The sequence below is a fragment of the Pelodiscus sinensis genome, chromosome 30 (genome assembly GCF_049634645.1).
Source record: "Pelodiscus sinensis isolate JC-2024 chromosome 30, ASM4963464v1, whole genome shotgun sequence".
Lineage (NCBI taxonomy): Eukaryota > Metazoa > Chordata > Testudines > Trionychidae > Pelodiscus > Pelodiscus sinensis.
Window position 1 is genome coordinate 429,296 of NC_134740.1, and position 16,718 is coordinate 446,013.

General features: G+C 58.2%; 1 long non-coding RNA gene and 4 gene segments (V, D, J or C); all 5 read right to left on the minus strand.

Moving 5' to 3' along the window:
* Positions 1–841: 841 nt before the first annotated feature.
* On the minus strand, positions 842–2,973 carry LOC142821164 (uncharacterized). Its single transcript, XR_012898102.1, has 3 exons — positions 2,856–2,973; positions 1,317–2,502; positions 842–1,157 (listed from the first exon to the last, which is right to left on the minus strand). It is a non-coding gene; the product is annotated as an uncharacterized LOC142821164 (long non-coding RNA).
* Positions 2,974–5,118: 2,145 nt separating this feature from the next.
* Positions 5,119–6,786, minus strand: LOC142821163 (T cell receptor alpha variable 17-like). The segment is given in 2 exon segments: positions 5,119–5,515; positions 5,602–6,786. Coding segments are annotated over 2 exon segments (330 nt in total).
* Positions 6,787–6,790: 4 nt separating this feature from the next.
* Positions 6,791–7,358, minus strand: LOC142821079 (T cell receptor alpha variable 4-like). The segment is given in 2 exon segments: positions 6,791–7,092; positions 7,322–7,358. Coding segments are annotated over 2 exon segments (339 nt in total).
* Positions 6,964–9,042, minus strand: LOC142821162 (T cell receptor alpha variable 27-like). The segment is given in 3 exon segments: positions 6,964–7,092; positions 7,322–8,542; positions 8,913–9,042. Coding segments are annotated over 2 exon segments (333 nt in total).
* A 2,736-nt stretch (positions 9,043–11,778) lies between these two features.
* Positions 11,779–12,216, minus strand: LOC112545949 (T cell receptor alpha variable 38-1-like). The segment is given in 1 exon segment: positions 11,779–12,216. A coding segment is annotated over 1 exon segment (438 nt).
* Positions 12,217–16,718: the final 4,502 nt, after the last annotated feature.

The window sequence follows — 16,718 nt, forward strand, 5'->3', positions numbered from 1 at the left end:
GAGGATTGTGCTGGACAGGCCCTGTCTCTGCGCAGGGGAGAGGGGAAGATCCCTGCGCTGCTCCCAGCCAGCGCCCCTGGAGCTTGAGACCCTCCCACCCCGAGCGTGTTCGGGTCCGGTGTGTAGGCTGGTTCCGTGCGAGCTCCAGGAGCCATCTGAGGGCGCGGTCGGTCCTGAATGGTGCTGGGGCAGGTTTCCTGAGAATTGCTTATGGGGAGAGGGGCGGGTGGATGTTGGTGTCCCATGATGCTTTCATCTTATGTGATTTATAGAGACCGATGTGGGAAAACATGACCTACCTCTGTCCTTCCTCCCTCTGTCCCTCCCTCCCTTCCCTTTCCTTCCTCTCTGTCTCCTTCCGTTCCTTCCACCTTCTTTCCTCCTTCCCTCCCTTTCTCTCTCATTCCTTCCTCCCTTCCTTCGTAACTTTTCTTCCCTCTTCCCTTTCTCCGTCCTTCCTTCCTCCTTCCTCCCCTCTGTTCCTTCCTTTCTTCCTTCCTCCCTCCCTCTCTCCCACCCTCTCTCCCGCCCTCCTCCATTACTCCCTCCTTGCCTGCCTGCCTTCCTTCCTTCCTTCCTTCCTTCCTTCCTTCCTTCCTTCCAGACTTTATCTCTTATTTTGCCTCATTTTTCTCGGTGAAAGGGATTTTTAGACGTTTTTCCAAAGGATGAAATCTCCTTACCCGCCTAAATTACGCGCAGGGAGACCTTGGTAAACTTGGCACCAAAAGCTTTTATTCACCTCTTGTCGTCTCACTGTCTCTCTCCTGCCCCAGCTGGAAGCCCGCCCGGCACCCCCCCTCCCGCCTCCTACATACAGGGCGATACTTATTGCACGGGATTCGCCCCTGGCTGTCGCACTGTGTCGCTCAGAGCGCAGTAATACACCGCCGCGTCCGCCAGCCGTGCCCTGCGCAGGGCCAGCGCGCTGGATTTCCTGTCCCCGGAGATGTGCAGGGTGCCCTCGGGCTCGGAGCTAGGCGCGGTTGCGCTGTACCCAGACACGATGTACTGGGGCCCTCGGCCCGGGAACTGCCGGTACCAAAACACACTGTCACTCGTCGTGATTGCGGGGTGGGAGCAGTTGAGGTTCAGTTCGGCTCCCTCCGGCGCCTCTGCGGAGCCCGGCTGGTCGATCTGAGCCCCGCTCGCGGCAACTGGGAACGAAAACCGGGCAGAGAGTTGGGGTCGTCGATGTGAAAATTTTAAGAATATTTAGGGGTCAATTCCCCCTCCCTAAACCACCCCCACTGCCTTGCCTGCTGACACAGCTTAGATGGGATGGGCGGGGGATTAATGGAAACAAGAAATCTTACCCCAAACGAGAAGCAGCACAGTCGCTGCGCCCCGCATGGTTCCCATCCCCACACAAATCGGGGTGTCTCTCCTCCTTTGCGGGGACCCGCCGCTGTTCTCTGCTTCCAGCCGCAGAAACCTTCTTCCGGACAGAGCTGCGGCTTTGTTCCCACCGCTGCAAGTTCGGGCAGAGACGCGCGCTGTGAGGCTGCTGCTGCTGGAGGCTGCGATGGTGTCACCGCTGGGGCGAGTGACACAATCCCCTCCCTGGGTCCCCGCCAAGCCCTGCCCGGCTCAGGAAAAAGCCGCGGGGTGGAACAGCGCTGCGAACTCGCATGTCTCAACAGAGCTCGGACTGCAGCGCCCCCTGCGGGCGGACTGAGGATCTGTCTGAACTGCGCGAGGGCGAGGGGAGGAGCAAATTTCATCTCCGTTTCCCAGGGGAGGGGATTATGATCAGATTTGTTGGTTTACTGTTGCTACGAAAAGCGGCTGACCTTCTAACTTCCAAGCAAGGCTAGTTTTTATTCGGGTCCCTTAAGGGAAGCCGGTTTCCCCCTGGTTTGATTTACTAATAAACTTTGCCGTAGACAATGTAGGAAGAAAAGGAAAATTGATGAAATTTTCTCTCGGGTTTCTTGTGATCTAGTCTCCATAGAAAGCATGTGGAGTGACTCCGGATTTACAGACAGCTCAATGAGGCACTGCAGATCTGGGATCCTCTCTCTGGCACCCTACGCTATGGCCCCATTAGGTCCAGCGGGACTCTTCCCATTGATAACAGCTGAGAATGTGCCTCCGGCCGCCGTGGCCTCGAGACGCTTTCCGCCCGCCGACGATCGGATCTCTCATCCCCACCCACAGCGGCCCGGCGGGGCGGAGGGTTTTTGCGCGGGGCCCAGCCCTGCCGGTGTCACAGTGCACCCACCGCGCAGAGGTAGCTGCCGGAGTCGCCCGGCTGGGAGGCGGAGATGTGCAGGGAGCTGCGCTTCCCGCTGTCCAGGCGCTCGCCGATGAATCTCTCGCTGGTGGTATTTTCCGTAGAGCTGACGGTCAGCAGGTGGCCCGGGCCGCGCCCGGGGAGCTGCTGGTACCACCAGAAAGTCTGGTAAGGGCTGCTGAAAGAGCAGGACATGGTGGCGACCTCCCCTTGGTCCTTCTCCAATCTCTCGGGGCTCTGGGTCACTTGAGCATCGCAGCAGGAGACTGGAGGGAGGAAAACCCCGGTTAGAAGGCAACATTCGAGGGCAGGTGGGGGTGCGTGACTTGCCTGTCTGCCTGTCTGAGCATCCTACGGGTCCCTCTGTCTCTCCTGCCCTCTGATGCCTAACCTCTCTCTCTGCCCATCCCCCGCTCTGGGAAATAGGGAAGAAGTGCTGGCTAAGGTCACCAGGGCAATGCTGCTGTTGCAATAGCTCAGGAACAGAGTCCTGCCCCATTGGCAGCCACCTTTCTCCCAGGGGTGGACGGTCTCTGGGCTGTGACTTGCGCTAATTATGGCTCCAGGCGTCTGTGGCTCAGCGCCCCACGGGCCCAGCGAGCTCTGAGCAGAAACTTACCAAGAAAATGGAGAATGACCCAGGGGACTCGCCGCCTCATGGTGTCCAGGGAGGGGAGGGGAATTTCTGACACCTGGAGCCACCGGGCAGGGAGACCCGCTCGATGCCTGCCTCCTCTCTGCCCGGAGTGGTTTCTCTTCTCAGGCACATCATGTGACACGTCCCCCCCCCCCCCCCTCCGCTGGGATCCTGTTGCTGCCCCTGCGTGCTCACCTGACTTCTCACGGCTCCAGATCCAGTATAGACCGCCCCCCCCCCCCCGCCGCAAGGGCTTCCTGGGGACTCTCAGAGCAGCTGCAGCCACAAGGAAGGAGGCTCTCAGTACCCCTCACCCATTAAAAATTGCCCCAGCCCCCTCCCTGAGCCTCCATGTGCCTCTCTGAGCCTGGGAGATGCACGAGCACTGCCCGGATAGCCAGGCCCGGGACTCGCCTCTGTCCCAAGCTTCTCTTCCCAGAGCTGAGCCTGTTTCCTCGCCCTGCTGCCGGTGCATCATGCAGGGCGGCAAACAGAGAAGGGAGCCACGTGCCCCAGAGAAGGGACCTTTCCCCCGCCCCGCAGGATGGATCCCTGGCGTTTGCGTGTCGTGGCCGCAGGCTTTTGGGTGCTAAGTAGCAGAGACCGGCACCAGCACCCCCGGCCCAACCTCTGCTTCCCTCAGTCCAAACCAGGGAGACTGGAGGGAGACACAATCACAGCAGGGCCCGTGAGGAATGTCAGAGTGGCTCAGTGTCTGTCTGTTCGTGGCTCCGTCTGTCCGGCCTGCTCCCTGCAGCCTCCTCCCATCCTGCTGTTGTTCCCTCCCCAGCGCCTGTCCCTACGTGTCCGTACAGCGATACAGAGAGACACGGCTCCCTCCAGCCACGGTTCATGCTTTTATTTCTGTGGGTGTTGGAACAGATCAATGGCTGAGACATGTCGCCCCCCCCCCCCCCCCCCCCGCACCCTGAGAACGAGCGAGAGCGGTATGGGGAAAGAGAGAGAGAGAGTGAGTCTGGGGATGGATAGATAGATGGATAGACAGAAAGACAGAGAAGGTGTATGGAGATGGATGGACAGAGACAGACAGACATACAAAGTGTACTGGATGGGTGGGTGGACAGACAGACCCCTGCTGACAGAACAACGCAGAGGCGCTGAGAGTTCTGGCCCCTCACTGACTGCCGAGGCCCGGCCCCGCTGCGCCCTTGGGAACCAGAGAAGGTTGGTTTCATTCACAGAGGCAAACAGCGACGAGGAGAAGGCCCCGCAGGGGAGCTCCGCTCCAGGAGGCCATGTGCTGCGCTGCCTTTTCGCTCCCTCGCCGCTGCTCAGTCCGGGGAACGGCTGCGGGAGCCCGGCGGCAGCGGGAATTCTCCCTCCCCTCGGTTCCCAGCGTCTCCCGGGGAAGGAGGCTGCGCTCGAGAGGCTGCCGCGTCCTTGGGCGCCCCGGGAGAGCGCAGCAGCGCTAGGGCCTGGGCTGGGCTCACGGGACACAGACAGAGCTGAGGTTGGGAGTTCGCCAGTACTGGCCGGCTGCGATCTGGCGCCCCCTGTTGCCCGAAGACAGAAGGGTGGGAGTAAATTCTGTGCTACCGTAGAAATCCCTTCCTTGAGCGGTAACATACCCAGCGCCTAGGGCAGAGCTGCAGGTGTGTTTTGTCTCGACTGGAGTAAGACTTATGACACGTGCTCACGTGACTTTACAAATTGGGCTTGTCTGGGTGATGTTTGTCTAATGTAACATGGGTGCACAACTGCCAGGCAAACTGGGCCCAGAGAGCAGGTATTAAATGGGTCACACTGGAGTTCCTAGGGCCTATGCAATGGGGTCCCGTCCGGAACACTCCGGACAAAGTCCAGGGGGCAGCAGAACAAATGATTAAAGAGCTGGAAACCATGGTTTCTGAGGAAAGGCAGAAAAAAGAGTTTCATCTGGAGAAGGGAAGTAGGGGACACACCAAAACAGACATAGAGGTGAATATAAATTGTGTTTCTTAACCCCCGGGGACACTCTGGGAACGGGTGAGGTTTTACTGCAGCCAAGCAGACTTAGCTGAGGCCTTGGGAAAAGTTTCCCGTCTGGGCGGGTGACACCGGAATCAGTCCTTGAGGCGTTTGTGGGATCTGCATCCCCGGAGGTTCGTAAGAGCGGGTTGGACACACCCGGGGCTGGGATGCTGTAGCTGAGACTTGGTCCTTCCTCACTGCAGGGGACTGGAGAGTGCCCCACCCGTGTCCCTGCCACGGCCACATTCCATTCACTCTGTGGCCGGACGCCGTGGACTTGTGCCGCGTTGCGCCCGTGGGGGATCGGTCCCCGCATCCGCTCCCCCAGCTGCTCTGCGGGGGCGGAGAGTTTTTGCGCGGGGCCCAGCCCTGCCGGTGTCACTGTGCATCCACCGCGCAGAGGTAGCTGCCGGAGTCGCCTAGCTGGGAGTCGGAGATGTGCAGGGAGCTGCGCTTCCCGCTGTCCAGGAGTTCGCTAATGAACCGCGTAGTCTTGGCGTTCTCATTAGAGCTGCCGGTCCGCAAGTGCTCTGGGACTTGTCCGGCGAGCTGCCGGTACCACTGGAAGATCCCGTAACTGCTGGTGTAAGAACAGGACAAGGTGGCGACCTCCCCTTGGCCAGTCTCCAGCCACTCGGGGCTCTGGGTGACTTGGGCGTCGCAGCAGGAGACTGGAAGGAGGCAAAAACCCCGTTAGAAAGCCCGAGGTGTGCTCGATGGGGTGGGGGTGGGGGCTGCTGGAAAAAGGAAATCTTACCCCAAACGAAAAGCAGCACAATCGCTGCGCCCCCCATTGTTCCCAACCCTACACAAATCGGGGTGTCTCTGCTCCTTCGCGGGGACCCGCCGCTGGTCTCTGCCTCCAGCCCCAGAGACCCGCACCAGGACAGACACTCCGGCCTCGTCCCCTCCCCTGCAGACCCGGGCAAAGAGACAGGCGCTGTGACGCTGCTGCTGGATTTTGGGCTGCTCCCTGTTGGTGTCAATTACAATGTCGCTGGGTCTCCGCCAAGCTACGGGTGACTCAGGGGGTCCGTGCGGGGTTCTGTGGGGGAGAGAACCGCTAGACTGCGAGAGAAAGCCAGAGGTCCTCTTGTCTAGACTGATGGCTCCGGCGTGTACTGCAGCGCCCTCTGCCGGGCGACCGCAGAACTGTTCGATACAAACGCTCTATCGGGAACTTTCTCTGTGCATCTTAGATTGGTGGGCTGCCAAAGGCGGGTGCTGTGGACAGCCGCAGTGACGTAGCGTTTCAGCACGAGCCCGTGTGTCCGCCAGAATCCCCGAGCGGGAAGCGAACCTCCAGGCTGAGAGACAAGCAAAGCCAGGGGTGTCCTGCGGCGCCCTCTACCGGGCAACCCTGAAACTCTTCGTCACAAGCCCTCTCTCCAGAGCTTTACCTAAGTAGTTCGTGTGTGTCGCGTACCTCTGGGCTGCCAAAGGCGGCTGCTGTCAGAGAGCGCAAGTGACGTAGCAATTCACCATGAGCCCAGCAACACCTTGGGAGATTGTCCAGTCAGAATGGGATTTAATAGTTAATGAGACAATAAATTGTCGCTTTTCCCCAGCACTATTGGTGGCGACTTGGGGGAAGAGGACGGGGTCGCGGGCTGGATCAGGCGATCTCTAGAGATAATGTTCTTCCTGCTGGAGTTGGGCGAGGGCTTCGGTTTCTTTGTTTCATGATTTGACCTTTTACTGAGCTTCACATTTTCCTCTGAGGAAGATTTTCTCAGACCGTTTCCAAAGTTTCCAATCTCACCAGGCGCCTCGGTCAATAACTGGGCGTTCAGTGACCCTGGAAAATTTGGCCCCTAATGCTTTGGTGGGCACTAGGATACCCTGCGATCCCACTTCCCTCCTCCACTTAGGATTCCCCCTCCCAAGGACAACACACGCAGCCCGGGGCAGGGCGGTACTTATTGTACGGGGCCCGCCCCTGGCTGTCACACTGTGTCTCTCAGAGCGCAGTAATACACCGCGGCGTCCGCCAGCCGCGCCCTGCGCAGGGCCAGCGCGCTGGATTTCCTGTCCGCGGGGATGTGCAGGACGCCCTCGGGCTCGGAGCTGCGAACATTTTCCTTGAATCCTTGAACTATGAACTGGGGCCCTCGGCCCGGGAAATGCCGGTACCACTGGATATAATCGTTGGCCTGGATTCCTTCGTGGGAGCAGGTGAGGTTCAGTTCGTCTCCCTCCAAAGCTTCAGCGGAGCCCCGCTGCTGGATCTTAGCCCGGCCCGGGGCACCTGGGGCGGAAAATCAGGCAGAGAGTTAAGTCAGTGAAAGTGACATTTGTAAGGAGCCGAAGGGATAAATTCCCCTCGAAATCTCCCCGCCTCCTGACACCGTCCTGCCAGTCCAAACAGCCCCGCAGGGAGAACGCAGCGGGTGGGTGGGGGGAACGAAGGGGGTTGAGAATGCTGGGGTGTGTTGGGTGGGATGGGCTGGGGGGCTGCTGGAAACGGGAAATCTTACCCCAAGAGAGAAGCAGCACAATCGCTACGCCCCGCATTGTTCCCATCCCCACACGAATCGGGGTGTCTCTGGTCCTGGGCAGGCAGCTGCCGCTGGTCTCTGCCTCCAGCCCCTCCGACCCTCACCGGGACAGACGCTCCGGCCTTCTCCCCACCGCTGCAAACCCGGGCAGAGAGCCGCGCTGTGACGCTGCTGCTGCTGGAGGCGGCGATGGTGTCACCGCTGGAGCCAATGACACAAACCCCGCTGTGGGTCCCTGCCAAGCCCTGCCCGGCTCAGCCTCAGGAAAAAGCCACCGGGTGGAGCATCGCTGCCAGTCAGCGTGTCTCCACAGAGCTCGGGCTGCATCGCCCCCTGCCGGCGAACTGAGGAACTGTCTGAGCTCCGCAAAGATGGGGGTGGGGGGAGGACGGGCGCAGAAACTTTCTTCTGATTTTCCCAGGGTGGGGATGGGGGGGTTTATGATCAGGTGTGTTGGTTGATTGCTGGTACGAGAAGCGGCTGATCTTCTAGCTTCCAAGCGATGGTTATTTTGTCTTCGGTTCCTTTAAGGGAAGCCGCTTCCCCACTGGTTTGGTTTGCTAAAAAACTTTGTTGCAGACAATGTAGGAAAAAAACAAAAGTTGCTGATTTTTTTCCCTCTGACTTCTTGTCGTCTAGTCACCATAGAAAACATGTGGATTGACTCCGGATTTAGGCTCTGTTTATACAGCTCGATGAGAGACTGCAGATCTGGGGTCCAGTCCCCACATCCTTACCCTATGGCCCCATTAGGCACATCGGAGCCCTGCCCATTAATAAAAGGAGAGAATAAGTGCCCCCTCGGCTTGAGCCGCTTTATACCCGCGCGGGACCGAACCCCGCATCCGCTCTCCCAGCGGCGTGGCAGGGGCGGAGGGTTTTTGCGCGGGTCCCAGCCCTGCCGGTGTCACTGTGCATCCACCGCGCAGAGGTAGCTGCCGGAGTCGCCCAGCTGGGAGGCGGAGATGTGCAGGGAGCTGCGCTTCCCGTTGTCCAGGCGCTCGCCGATGAACCGCTCCACGGTGTTGTTTTCCGCAGTGCCGGCGGTTAGCAGGTGGGCCGGGCCCTGCCCGGGGAGCTGCCGGTACCACTGGAAGGCCTGGTAAGCGCTTGTGAACGAGCAGGACATGGTGGCGACCTCCCCTTGGCCAATCTCCAGCCGCTCCGGGCTCTGGGTCACTTGAGCGTCGCAGCAGGAGACTGGAGGGAGGAAAACCCCGGTTAGCAACATTCGAGGGTAGGTGGGGGTGCGGGACTTTGCCTGTCTGTCTGTCTGATCATCGTTCGCGGTGGTCCCTCTGTCTCTCCTGCCCTCTGACGCCTTCCCCTGCCCCATGCACCGAGTCTCTCTCTGCCCATCCCCCTGTCTGGGACAGAGGGAAGAAGTGCCGGCAAAGCGCCCCGGGGCAAGGCGGCTGTTGGAATAGCTCAGGCGCAGAGCCGTGCCCCATTGGCAGCCCCCTCTCTCCCAGGGGTGCAGGGACTCTGAGCTGTCACATGCGCTAATTATGGCTCCAGGGCGTCCGCCTCAGCGTTCCTCAGGCCCAGCGAGCTCTGAGCAGAAACTTACCGAGCAAGTGGAAAAAGACCCAGGGGACTCGCCGCCTCATGGTGTCCAGGGAGGGGAGGGGAATTTCTGACACCTGGAGCCACCGGGCAGGGAGACGCGCTGGGTGCTGCCTCCTCTCTGCCCGGAGTGGTTTCTCTTCTCAGGCACATCATGTGACACGCCCCCCCCTCCCCCGCTGGGATCCTGTTGCTGACACTGAGCGCTCACCTGACTTCTCACGGCTCCAGATCCAGTATAGACCGCCCCTCCCCCGCCGCAAGGGCTTCCTGGGGACTCTCAGAGCAGCTCCAGCCACAAGGAAGGAGGCTCCAGTGGCTGTAAAAGCAGCTAAGGCCGGAGTTCGAGTCTTCTCTCCCACAGAGGCAGTTCGGGGGATCTGGACAAGTCCCTCACGGCCATTAAAGGATGCGCCGATGGCGGGAGGGTTTCAAACACAGCCAGGGCCCCTCACTCTCAATCATCTCTCAGGGTCTTTACATCCGAGGACCCCGGCCCAATAAAACCCCACTCGGCCCATAAAGACCTTTTTAAAACCCTGCCTGTCTGGTCCTCCGCTCCCCAGCTGTGAAATGGGGTCACAGCACGTCCCCACAGGGATACAGGGGCCATTCTTACAGTGGAGGGCTGGGAGCCATCGAATCGAAAGGTAAACACTGCAGGTGAAGGAAACCGCTTCAAGTCAGGAGATGCGGCCGCACCCCCAGCACCCGAGTTCTACGGCCGCTGCCTTCCATCTCACAGGGGTGCCGGGCAGACGCTGGGGTAATATGGGCAGAGAAATGCCGAACTCAGGCAGTTTCAGGCTGCAATGGCCAAAAGATCCTGGGGGAGTTTGTGACCCAACTTCCCTGGGCTTCCACTGGGAGTTGTTGAGTATCTAATTCCCTTAGGCTCCCTTGGAACTACTGTAGAAGCTGCCTAGCTGCTTTTGTCTTCCGCGACCCGTCCCCTGCAGAGACACGAATGGATTGAGCCTGGGAGGTTCATGGAACCAAAGGGAGTTAGGAACCTCCGCCCTGTTGCATTTCAGTGAGGCTCGGTCACGTTAACTCACAATAGCACTTTTTATTTATGTTTTTATGCCCTGAAGGGGTCTGGGAAAGGTGATTGTCAGAGAAAAAGGCAGTTGCCCATATTCCGAGCAAAACTGGGAGATAATAAATCATCAGGTTGCTGCAGATAAATGTCTGTCCGTGTGTGTGTGTGTGTGTGTGTGTGTGTGTGTGTGTGTGTGTGAGAGAGAGAGAGAGAGAGAGAGAGAGCTGTGTTTGAGACTTGGAAAGTGTGAATTAGTGTTTGCATGTGACTTTGGTTGTGTGCTAGCTAGTGAGTGTCATTTTGTGAGTGTGTGTGAGGGAGAATCAGAGCTTGTGGAGAGTGTGTAGATTTCTGGTGTATGCAAGATCATCTTTGGAATAGATGTGATTCCGGGTGCGAGTTACTTGTTTGTCCGTGCGAACTGTGAGTTGACTACGTAGACATTTCTGTGCTTGTTTGTGACAGATTTTGTGTATGTGTATGTGTCCAGGAAACACACAGGTAGGTGTGTGTCTATACGCCATTTCACAGCCTGGGCAGAAATGAGGATGCGCCTTTATATTTCGTTGTAAATCAGTGGTGTAAAACTCCTTCAGAGGTTGCCATTAATTCCTTTAGCTGTGACAGCGAAAGGAAACGGCCACCAGAGGGCAGCACGTGACCACAAACCTCTTCTTTGGCGCATTTTTATGGCATGTTCTTTTCGGCTAAACCCAGCAGGGGCTGGAGGCAGCTCTGTTGTTCTGCTCTTGGTTTCAGGTGATGGGAAACGATTTACTTGTCCTGCAGTTTATAATTCCTGTGACTCCAGAGTTCAGGCCGAGAGTGGGAAACCAGCCTACGGGAAGTAGAGGCCCGATTGCCATGACAGCTGCTGCAGATTCAGAAGCCACGTTTCCAAAGCAGCCTAAGGGAATTAGATGCCCAAACGCTGTAAAACTGCAATGAAGTTGATCACCTAAAGCCCCGAGGCCCTACTGAGATTTCCAGACTCACTCCAAAGCCGGGAGTTGTCTTTCCAGGTTTGGCAGAGTGCTTGCCCGTACTGGGATGTTTCTCCTTACGCCGCGGGCCCAGTGCGAGCCGTAGGTGCCGACTAAGCCCGTACATTGAACTCTGAAGTGAGGGACAAGGGTCCCTCCTTAGGTCAAGTGTCAGCCCAGGATGGAATTTCCTTTGGAGTCCAGGGGAGTTAGGTGCCCAGCACACACTGGCTCTGCACAGCTCCACAAGGAACCCATCCCCGCCTCACCCCTCGCAGTGAGATATTCACAGATGTCTTGGAGCATGGCTCCTAAGGTGAAGAGAGACCGTCTCCTCTAACCCCCCCCCCCCCCCCCCCCGCATTATCTCAGGCCAGAGAAGGATCCGCGGGGACTCCTGCGCCCCACTCGTATCTGGTGGCTCATTTAGCGGAGAGACCCCCAGTCTTCAGACTTCAACTGCTGGCGAGTGCGCCGTGTCCCCGGGTAAGTTGTGTCCGTGTTTAATTACCCTCCCGGGGACAAACGGGCACTTTATCTCTAGGCCCAACTTGTCCCGCTCTGGCTCCCACCCAAGGGATCCCCCTCTGCCTTTGGCTCCTTCCAGCGCCTCTTTGCAGAGAATTTCTGTGAACCGCTGTGGTGCCGCCTCTTCCCAGAACTCAGGGCGAGGTTCGCGTCTCCAGTCAGGCAGCTGTGGCAGGTCTCACCCCACTTCATAGCTCCCCTCCCCCCCCCCCCACACACACAGCTCCCAGCCCTTTCCTGCCTGCTAACTTCACCTGGGAGGAGTCAGGTCCCTGCAGTAGCGGAGCGGGGCCAGGTTTTTGTACAGGGCCCTCTATTCATTTCCACACTGTGTCTCTACTGAAAGCACAGAAGTACGTGGCCGCGTCCCCCAACTCCAGAGCTGTGATCCTCAAACTGATGGAGCTTTTGCCTTTCTCGAAACTGACAGAGAATCTCTCCCCTGCCTCGTTCTTCTTTGCTCCTTCAGAATATTGTCGAAAAAGGAAAATCAGGCTTCCCCGGGGGGGCTGTTTGTACCAGTACAAGTAATAATACTGCTCGGACGTCTCATAAGTGCATTCCAGGGACACGGACTCGCGCTCCAGACCCGATGCCGAGGGCTGGGTCTGAGTGACGGAATCTTCCATGCTGGAGCCTGGCACAAGGAGAGAGAAAGGAGAGGTCAGTCGGAGGTCGCTGAGAGTGCGGGGAGCGCCTTGGGCCGGGATTTTTAAGGGAAGCAGGACAATGTCGTGGTGACCTCCAGAGTCCATTTTTTCCCAACATAGAATTGAAATCTCCCCCCACTGCCAGCTGAGCCCCTGCCGGCTTGTCCTGTGCTCGGTGGTCATGGAGTCCGGCAGGTCGCCCTGCTCCTTAGAAAGACTCCAGGAGTCCATTGAAATTCAGTTTCCATGGGATTGGGGCCTCTGAATCCACATCCCATATTGCAGAGGCGGAGGAGGAGAAGGAGGAGGAAGGGCTGTTTATTCCCCCAGTGCCTCTAGCAAAGAGGGAGTCAGGCGGAACCTTTCCCAAGCGGGTACCAGACCCTGACTCACTGAAAAGCAGAACCAGCACCAGGGCTGTGACCCGGATGGTGAACATGGCCCCAGGCTCTCAACTGCCGCTGAGGGAGGCTTTCGTGGAGGGAGTGGGAACAGTTGTCGTAGGGGGGTGGGTTGGAAACCAGGCAGGGATGTCACATCCGGGGGGCTGAGCAACTCCTCCCCTCGACACGTGCGCTGCAGCTGCACCCAGAGGGGCTGGAGTCAGGGATCTGGTCCTTCCCCCCCAACTTGAAGTTTCTCCCACCTCGGCAGGGTTACAGTTTGGTTCAATGGCTCTCCCCGCCTCTCCCGCCCCCCATACGAATTGTCCTAGTCCACTGGCTGAGCCCCCATGTGCCTCCCTGTGCCTGAGGGTGCACGAAAGGGAAACCCTGGTGCACCCAGTGGCCTGAAGAAATTGGCGCCCCTGTCTACACAGAGCAGCTCTGCCTGTGGTGCAGCGCCCCCTGCAGGACAGCAGGTGGTACTGCCCAGAGAGCCAGGTCTAGCCCACAACGCCCCGGACTCTCCTCTGTCCCAAGCTTCTCTTCCCAGAGCTGAGCTCGTTTCCCCGCCCTGCTGCCGGTGCATCCTGCAGGGCTGCAAACGGGGGTGGGAGCCACATGCCCCAGAGAAGGGACTCTTTTGTGTATGTGCATGTGTCAATGGAACACACAGGTAGGTGTGTGTCTAAATGCCATTTCTCAGCCCGGGCAGAAATACGGATCCGCTTTTATGTTTGGCTGTGAAACAGTGGTGGAAAACTCCTTCAGAAGTTCTCATTAATTCCTTTAGCTGTGGAAGGGAAACGAAAGGGCCACTAGAGGGCAGCACATGACCACAAGCCTGTGCTTTGCCATATTTTCATGGCATTTTCGTTTCAGATCAACCCAGTCCGGACTGGAGTCAGGTCTGTTGTTCTGCTCTTCGTTTCAGGAGATGGGAAACAGTCTACTTGTCCTGCAGTTTATAATGCCTCTGACTCCTGAGTGCAGGCCGAGAGTCGGAAACTAGAATAAGAGAATTAGAGGCCCGATTCCTATGAAAACCAATGCAGATGGAGAAGCCACATTGCCAAAGCAGCCTAAGGGAATTAGATGCCCAAACCCTGTAGAACTGAAATGGAAGTTGATTGTCTAAATCCCCAAGGCCCTACTGAGATTGCCAGCCACACTCCAAAGCCGGGAGCTGTGTTTCAAGGGTTTATGGAGTCCTTGCCCGTGCTGGGATGTTTTCCTCTACGCCGCCAGCCCAGTGTGAGCGGTAGATGCCAACTAAATCCGTACATTGAACTCCAAAGTGAGGGGCAAGTGTCCCTCCTTCGGTTAAATATGTCAGCCCAGGATGCAATTTCCTTTGGAGCCCAGGGGAGTTAGGTGCCCAGCACACACTGGCTCTGTACAGCTCCACAAGGAACCCATCCCCGCCTCACCCCTCGCAGTGAGATATTCACAGATGGCTTGGCTCACGGCTCCTAAAGTGAGGGGAAACCTTTGTCACCGTCTCCTCTGACCCCCCCCTGCATTATCTCAGGCTACAGAAGGATCCGCGGGGACTCCTGCACCTGCCACCCGTATCTGGTGCCTCATTTAGCGAAGAGTTCCCCAGTCTTCAGACTTCAAATGCTGGCGAGTGCACCGTGTCCCTGGGCAAGTTGTGTCCGTGTTTAATTACCCTCCCGGGGACAAACGGGCACTTTATCTCTAGGCCCAACTTGCCCCGCTCTGGCCCACACCCAAGGGATCCCCCTCTGCCTTTGGCTCCTTCCAGCGCCTCCTTGCAGTGACTTTCTGCGAACCGCTGCGGTGCCGCCTCTTCCCAGAACTCAGGGCGAGGGTCGCGTCTCCAGTCAGGCAGCTGTGGCAGGTCTCACCCCACTTCACAGCCCTTCCCTCCCACACATACACACAGCTCCCAGCCCTTTACTGCCTGCTAACTTCACCTGGGAGGAGTCAGGTCCCTGCAGTAGCGGAGAGGGGCCAGGTTTTTGTACAGGGCCCTCTATTCATTTCCACACTGTGTCTCTACTGAAAGCACAGAAGTACGTGGCCGCGTCCCCCAACTCCAGAGCTGTGATCCTCAAACTGATGGAGCTTTTGTCCTTCTGGAAATTGACAGAGAATCTCTCCCCTGCCTCGTTCTTCTTTGCTCCTGCAGAATGTTGCCAAAGAAGGAAAATCAGGCTTCCCCGGGGGGGCTGTTTGTACCAGTACAAGAAATAATCGCTGAGCGACGTCTCATAAGTGCAATCCAGGGACACGGACTCGCGCTCCAGGGCTGACTCCGAACGCTGGGTCTGAGTGACGGAATCTTCCATGCTGGAGCCTGGCACAAGGAGAGAGAAAGGAGAGGTCAGTCGGGGGTCGCTGTGAGTGCGGGGAGCTCCTGGGAGCTGGATTTTTAAGGGAAGCAGGAAAATGTCGTGGTGACCTCCAGAGTCCATGTGCTGCCTCCCCCCATGCTGAGACCCTGCGCCCTTCCCTGCCCGGTGCTTGTCCAGCCTCCTCTTCCAGCCTCCAGACCACACCCTGGCCGGAGCTCAACTCTCCTTAGAGCTAGAAAGTTTTTCCCAACATCGGATCGAAATCTCCCCCCTGCCTGCTGAGCCCCTGCCGGCTTGTCCTGCGCTCGGTGGTCACGGAGCCCGGCAGGTCACCCCGCTCCCTAGACAGACTCCTGGAGTCCATTGAAATTCAATTTACATGAGATTGGGGCCCCTGAATCCACGTCCAAGACTGCGGAAGAGGAGGAAAAGGAGGAGGAGGAGGAGGAGGAAGAGGAAGGGCTGTTTAATCGCCCAGCGCCCCTAGCGAAGCGGGAGGCAGGTGGAACTTTTCCCAAGCGGGAACCAGGCCCCGACTCACTGAAAAGCAAAGCCAGCACCAGGGCTGAGCCCCGGACGGTGAACATGGCCCCAGGCTCTCCGCTCTGCTGCAGGACCCGGCCCCGTGTCCCCCCAGCCGGCATGTGAGAGAGGCTCTTGTGGGGGCGGAGGGGGCTGTTCTCAGGAGGCGGAAGGTTAGAAACCAGGCAATTATGTCATAGCTACGGAGGGGCGGAGCCAGGGACCTTGTGCCCCTCCTCCCCAGTTTGAAGAGATTCCCTTCTAGGCAGGGTTACAGTTTTGTTCAATGGCTGTCCCCGCTCCGCAGGAACCTGTTTGTCTCGGAGTCGCGGGTGTCGGAACAAGTCTCAGGACTCTGTGAATCCCGCTCCGCGGCGCGGACAGAAACCGCAGGGCGTGCAGGGGGCAGGGACTCATTTTCCAGCCCCGCAGCGCCCCCCAGCGGCGACATGGGCTCGCGAACGGACAGCGGGTGCTGCTGCTGCTACTCCCGCCCCTGCGCCAGGAAACCAACTAACCCCGCAGAGAGAGGTTTTCTGGTACTCCAGGCGAGGTCAGTCTCATAAAGTTTGTCCGCCTGTCACTCTGTCTGTCTGCCTGTCCTGTCCGTGTTGTGGGAAGGGGAAGTCACTTTAGATCCTCCGACGACCTTCCCTTTATGAATTTCTCCCTGGTCAGCAAGACCAGACCAACGCGACTACATCTATGCTACTAATTTGCATAAGAAGTTCGTCTGTGCCGCGTGCACGGGTGGGCTGCTAAGGGCGGGTCCTGTGAGACAGCCCAAGTGACGTGGTAATTCAGGATGACCCCCGCTAGACCGTGGGAGATTCTCTAGGCAGAATGGGATTTAAGAGTTAATGCGGCTGTTCCCCAGCACTGTTGGTGGCGAGCTGAGGGCACAGGACGGGGTTGCGGTGTGGAGCTGGCCATCTCTCGAGATAATGTTACTGACACTGGATTTGTGCGGGGTCTTTCTTTCTTTCTTTCTTTCTTTCTTTCTTTGACCGAGCTTCACATTTTCCTCAGAGGAGAATTTTTTTTATCGGACTGTTTCCAACGTTTCGAATCTCACGAGCCGCCTCGGTCAATAGTTGGGCGAGCAGAGACATTGGTAGATTTGGCACCAACTCCTTCAGTGGGCGCTAGTGTCCCTTGCCATCGCCTTTCCCTGGCCCACATGGAAGCGCAGCCCGGACTCACCTCCCCCAACGACTACATACACAGCCCGGGGCAGGGCGATACTTATTGTACGGGGCCCGCACCTGGCTGTCACACTGTGTCGCCCAGAGCGCAGTAATACACCGCCGCGTCCGCCAGCCGCGCCCTGCGCAGGACCAGCGCGCTGGATTTCCTGTCCTCAGGGATGTGCAGGGCGCCC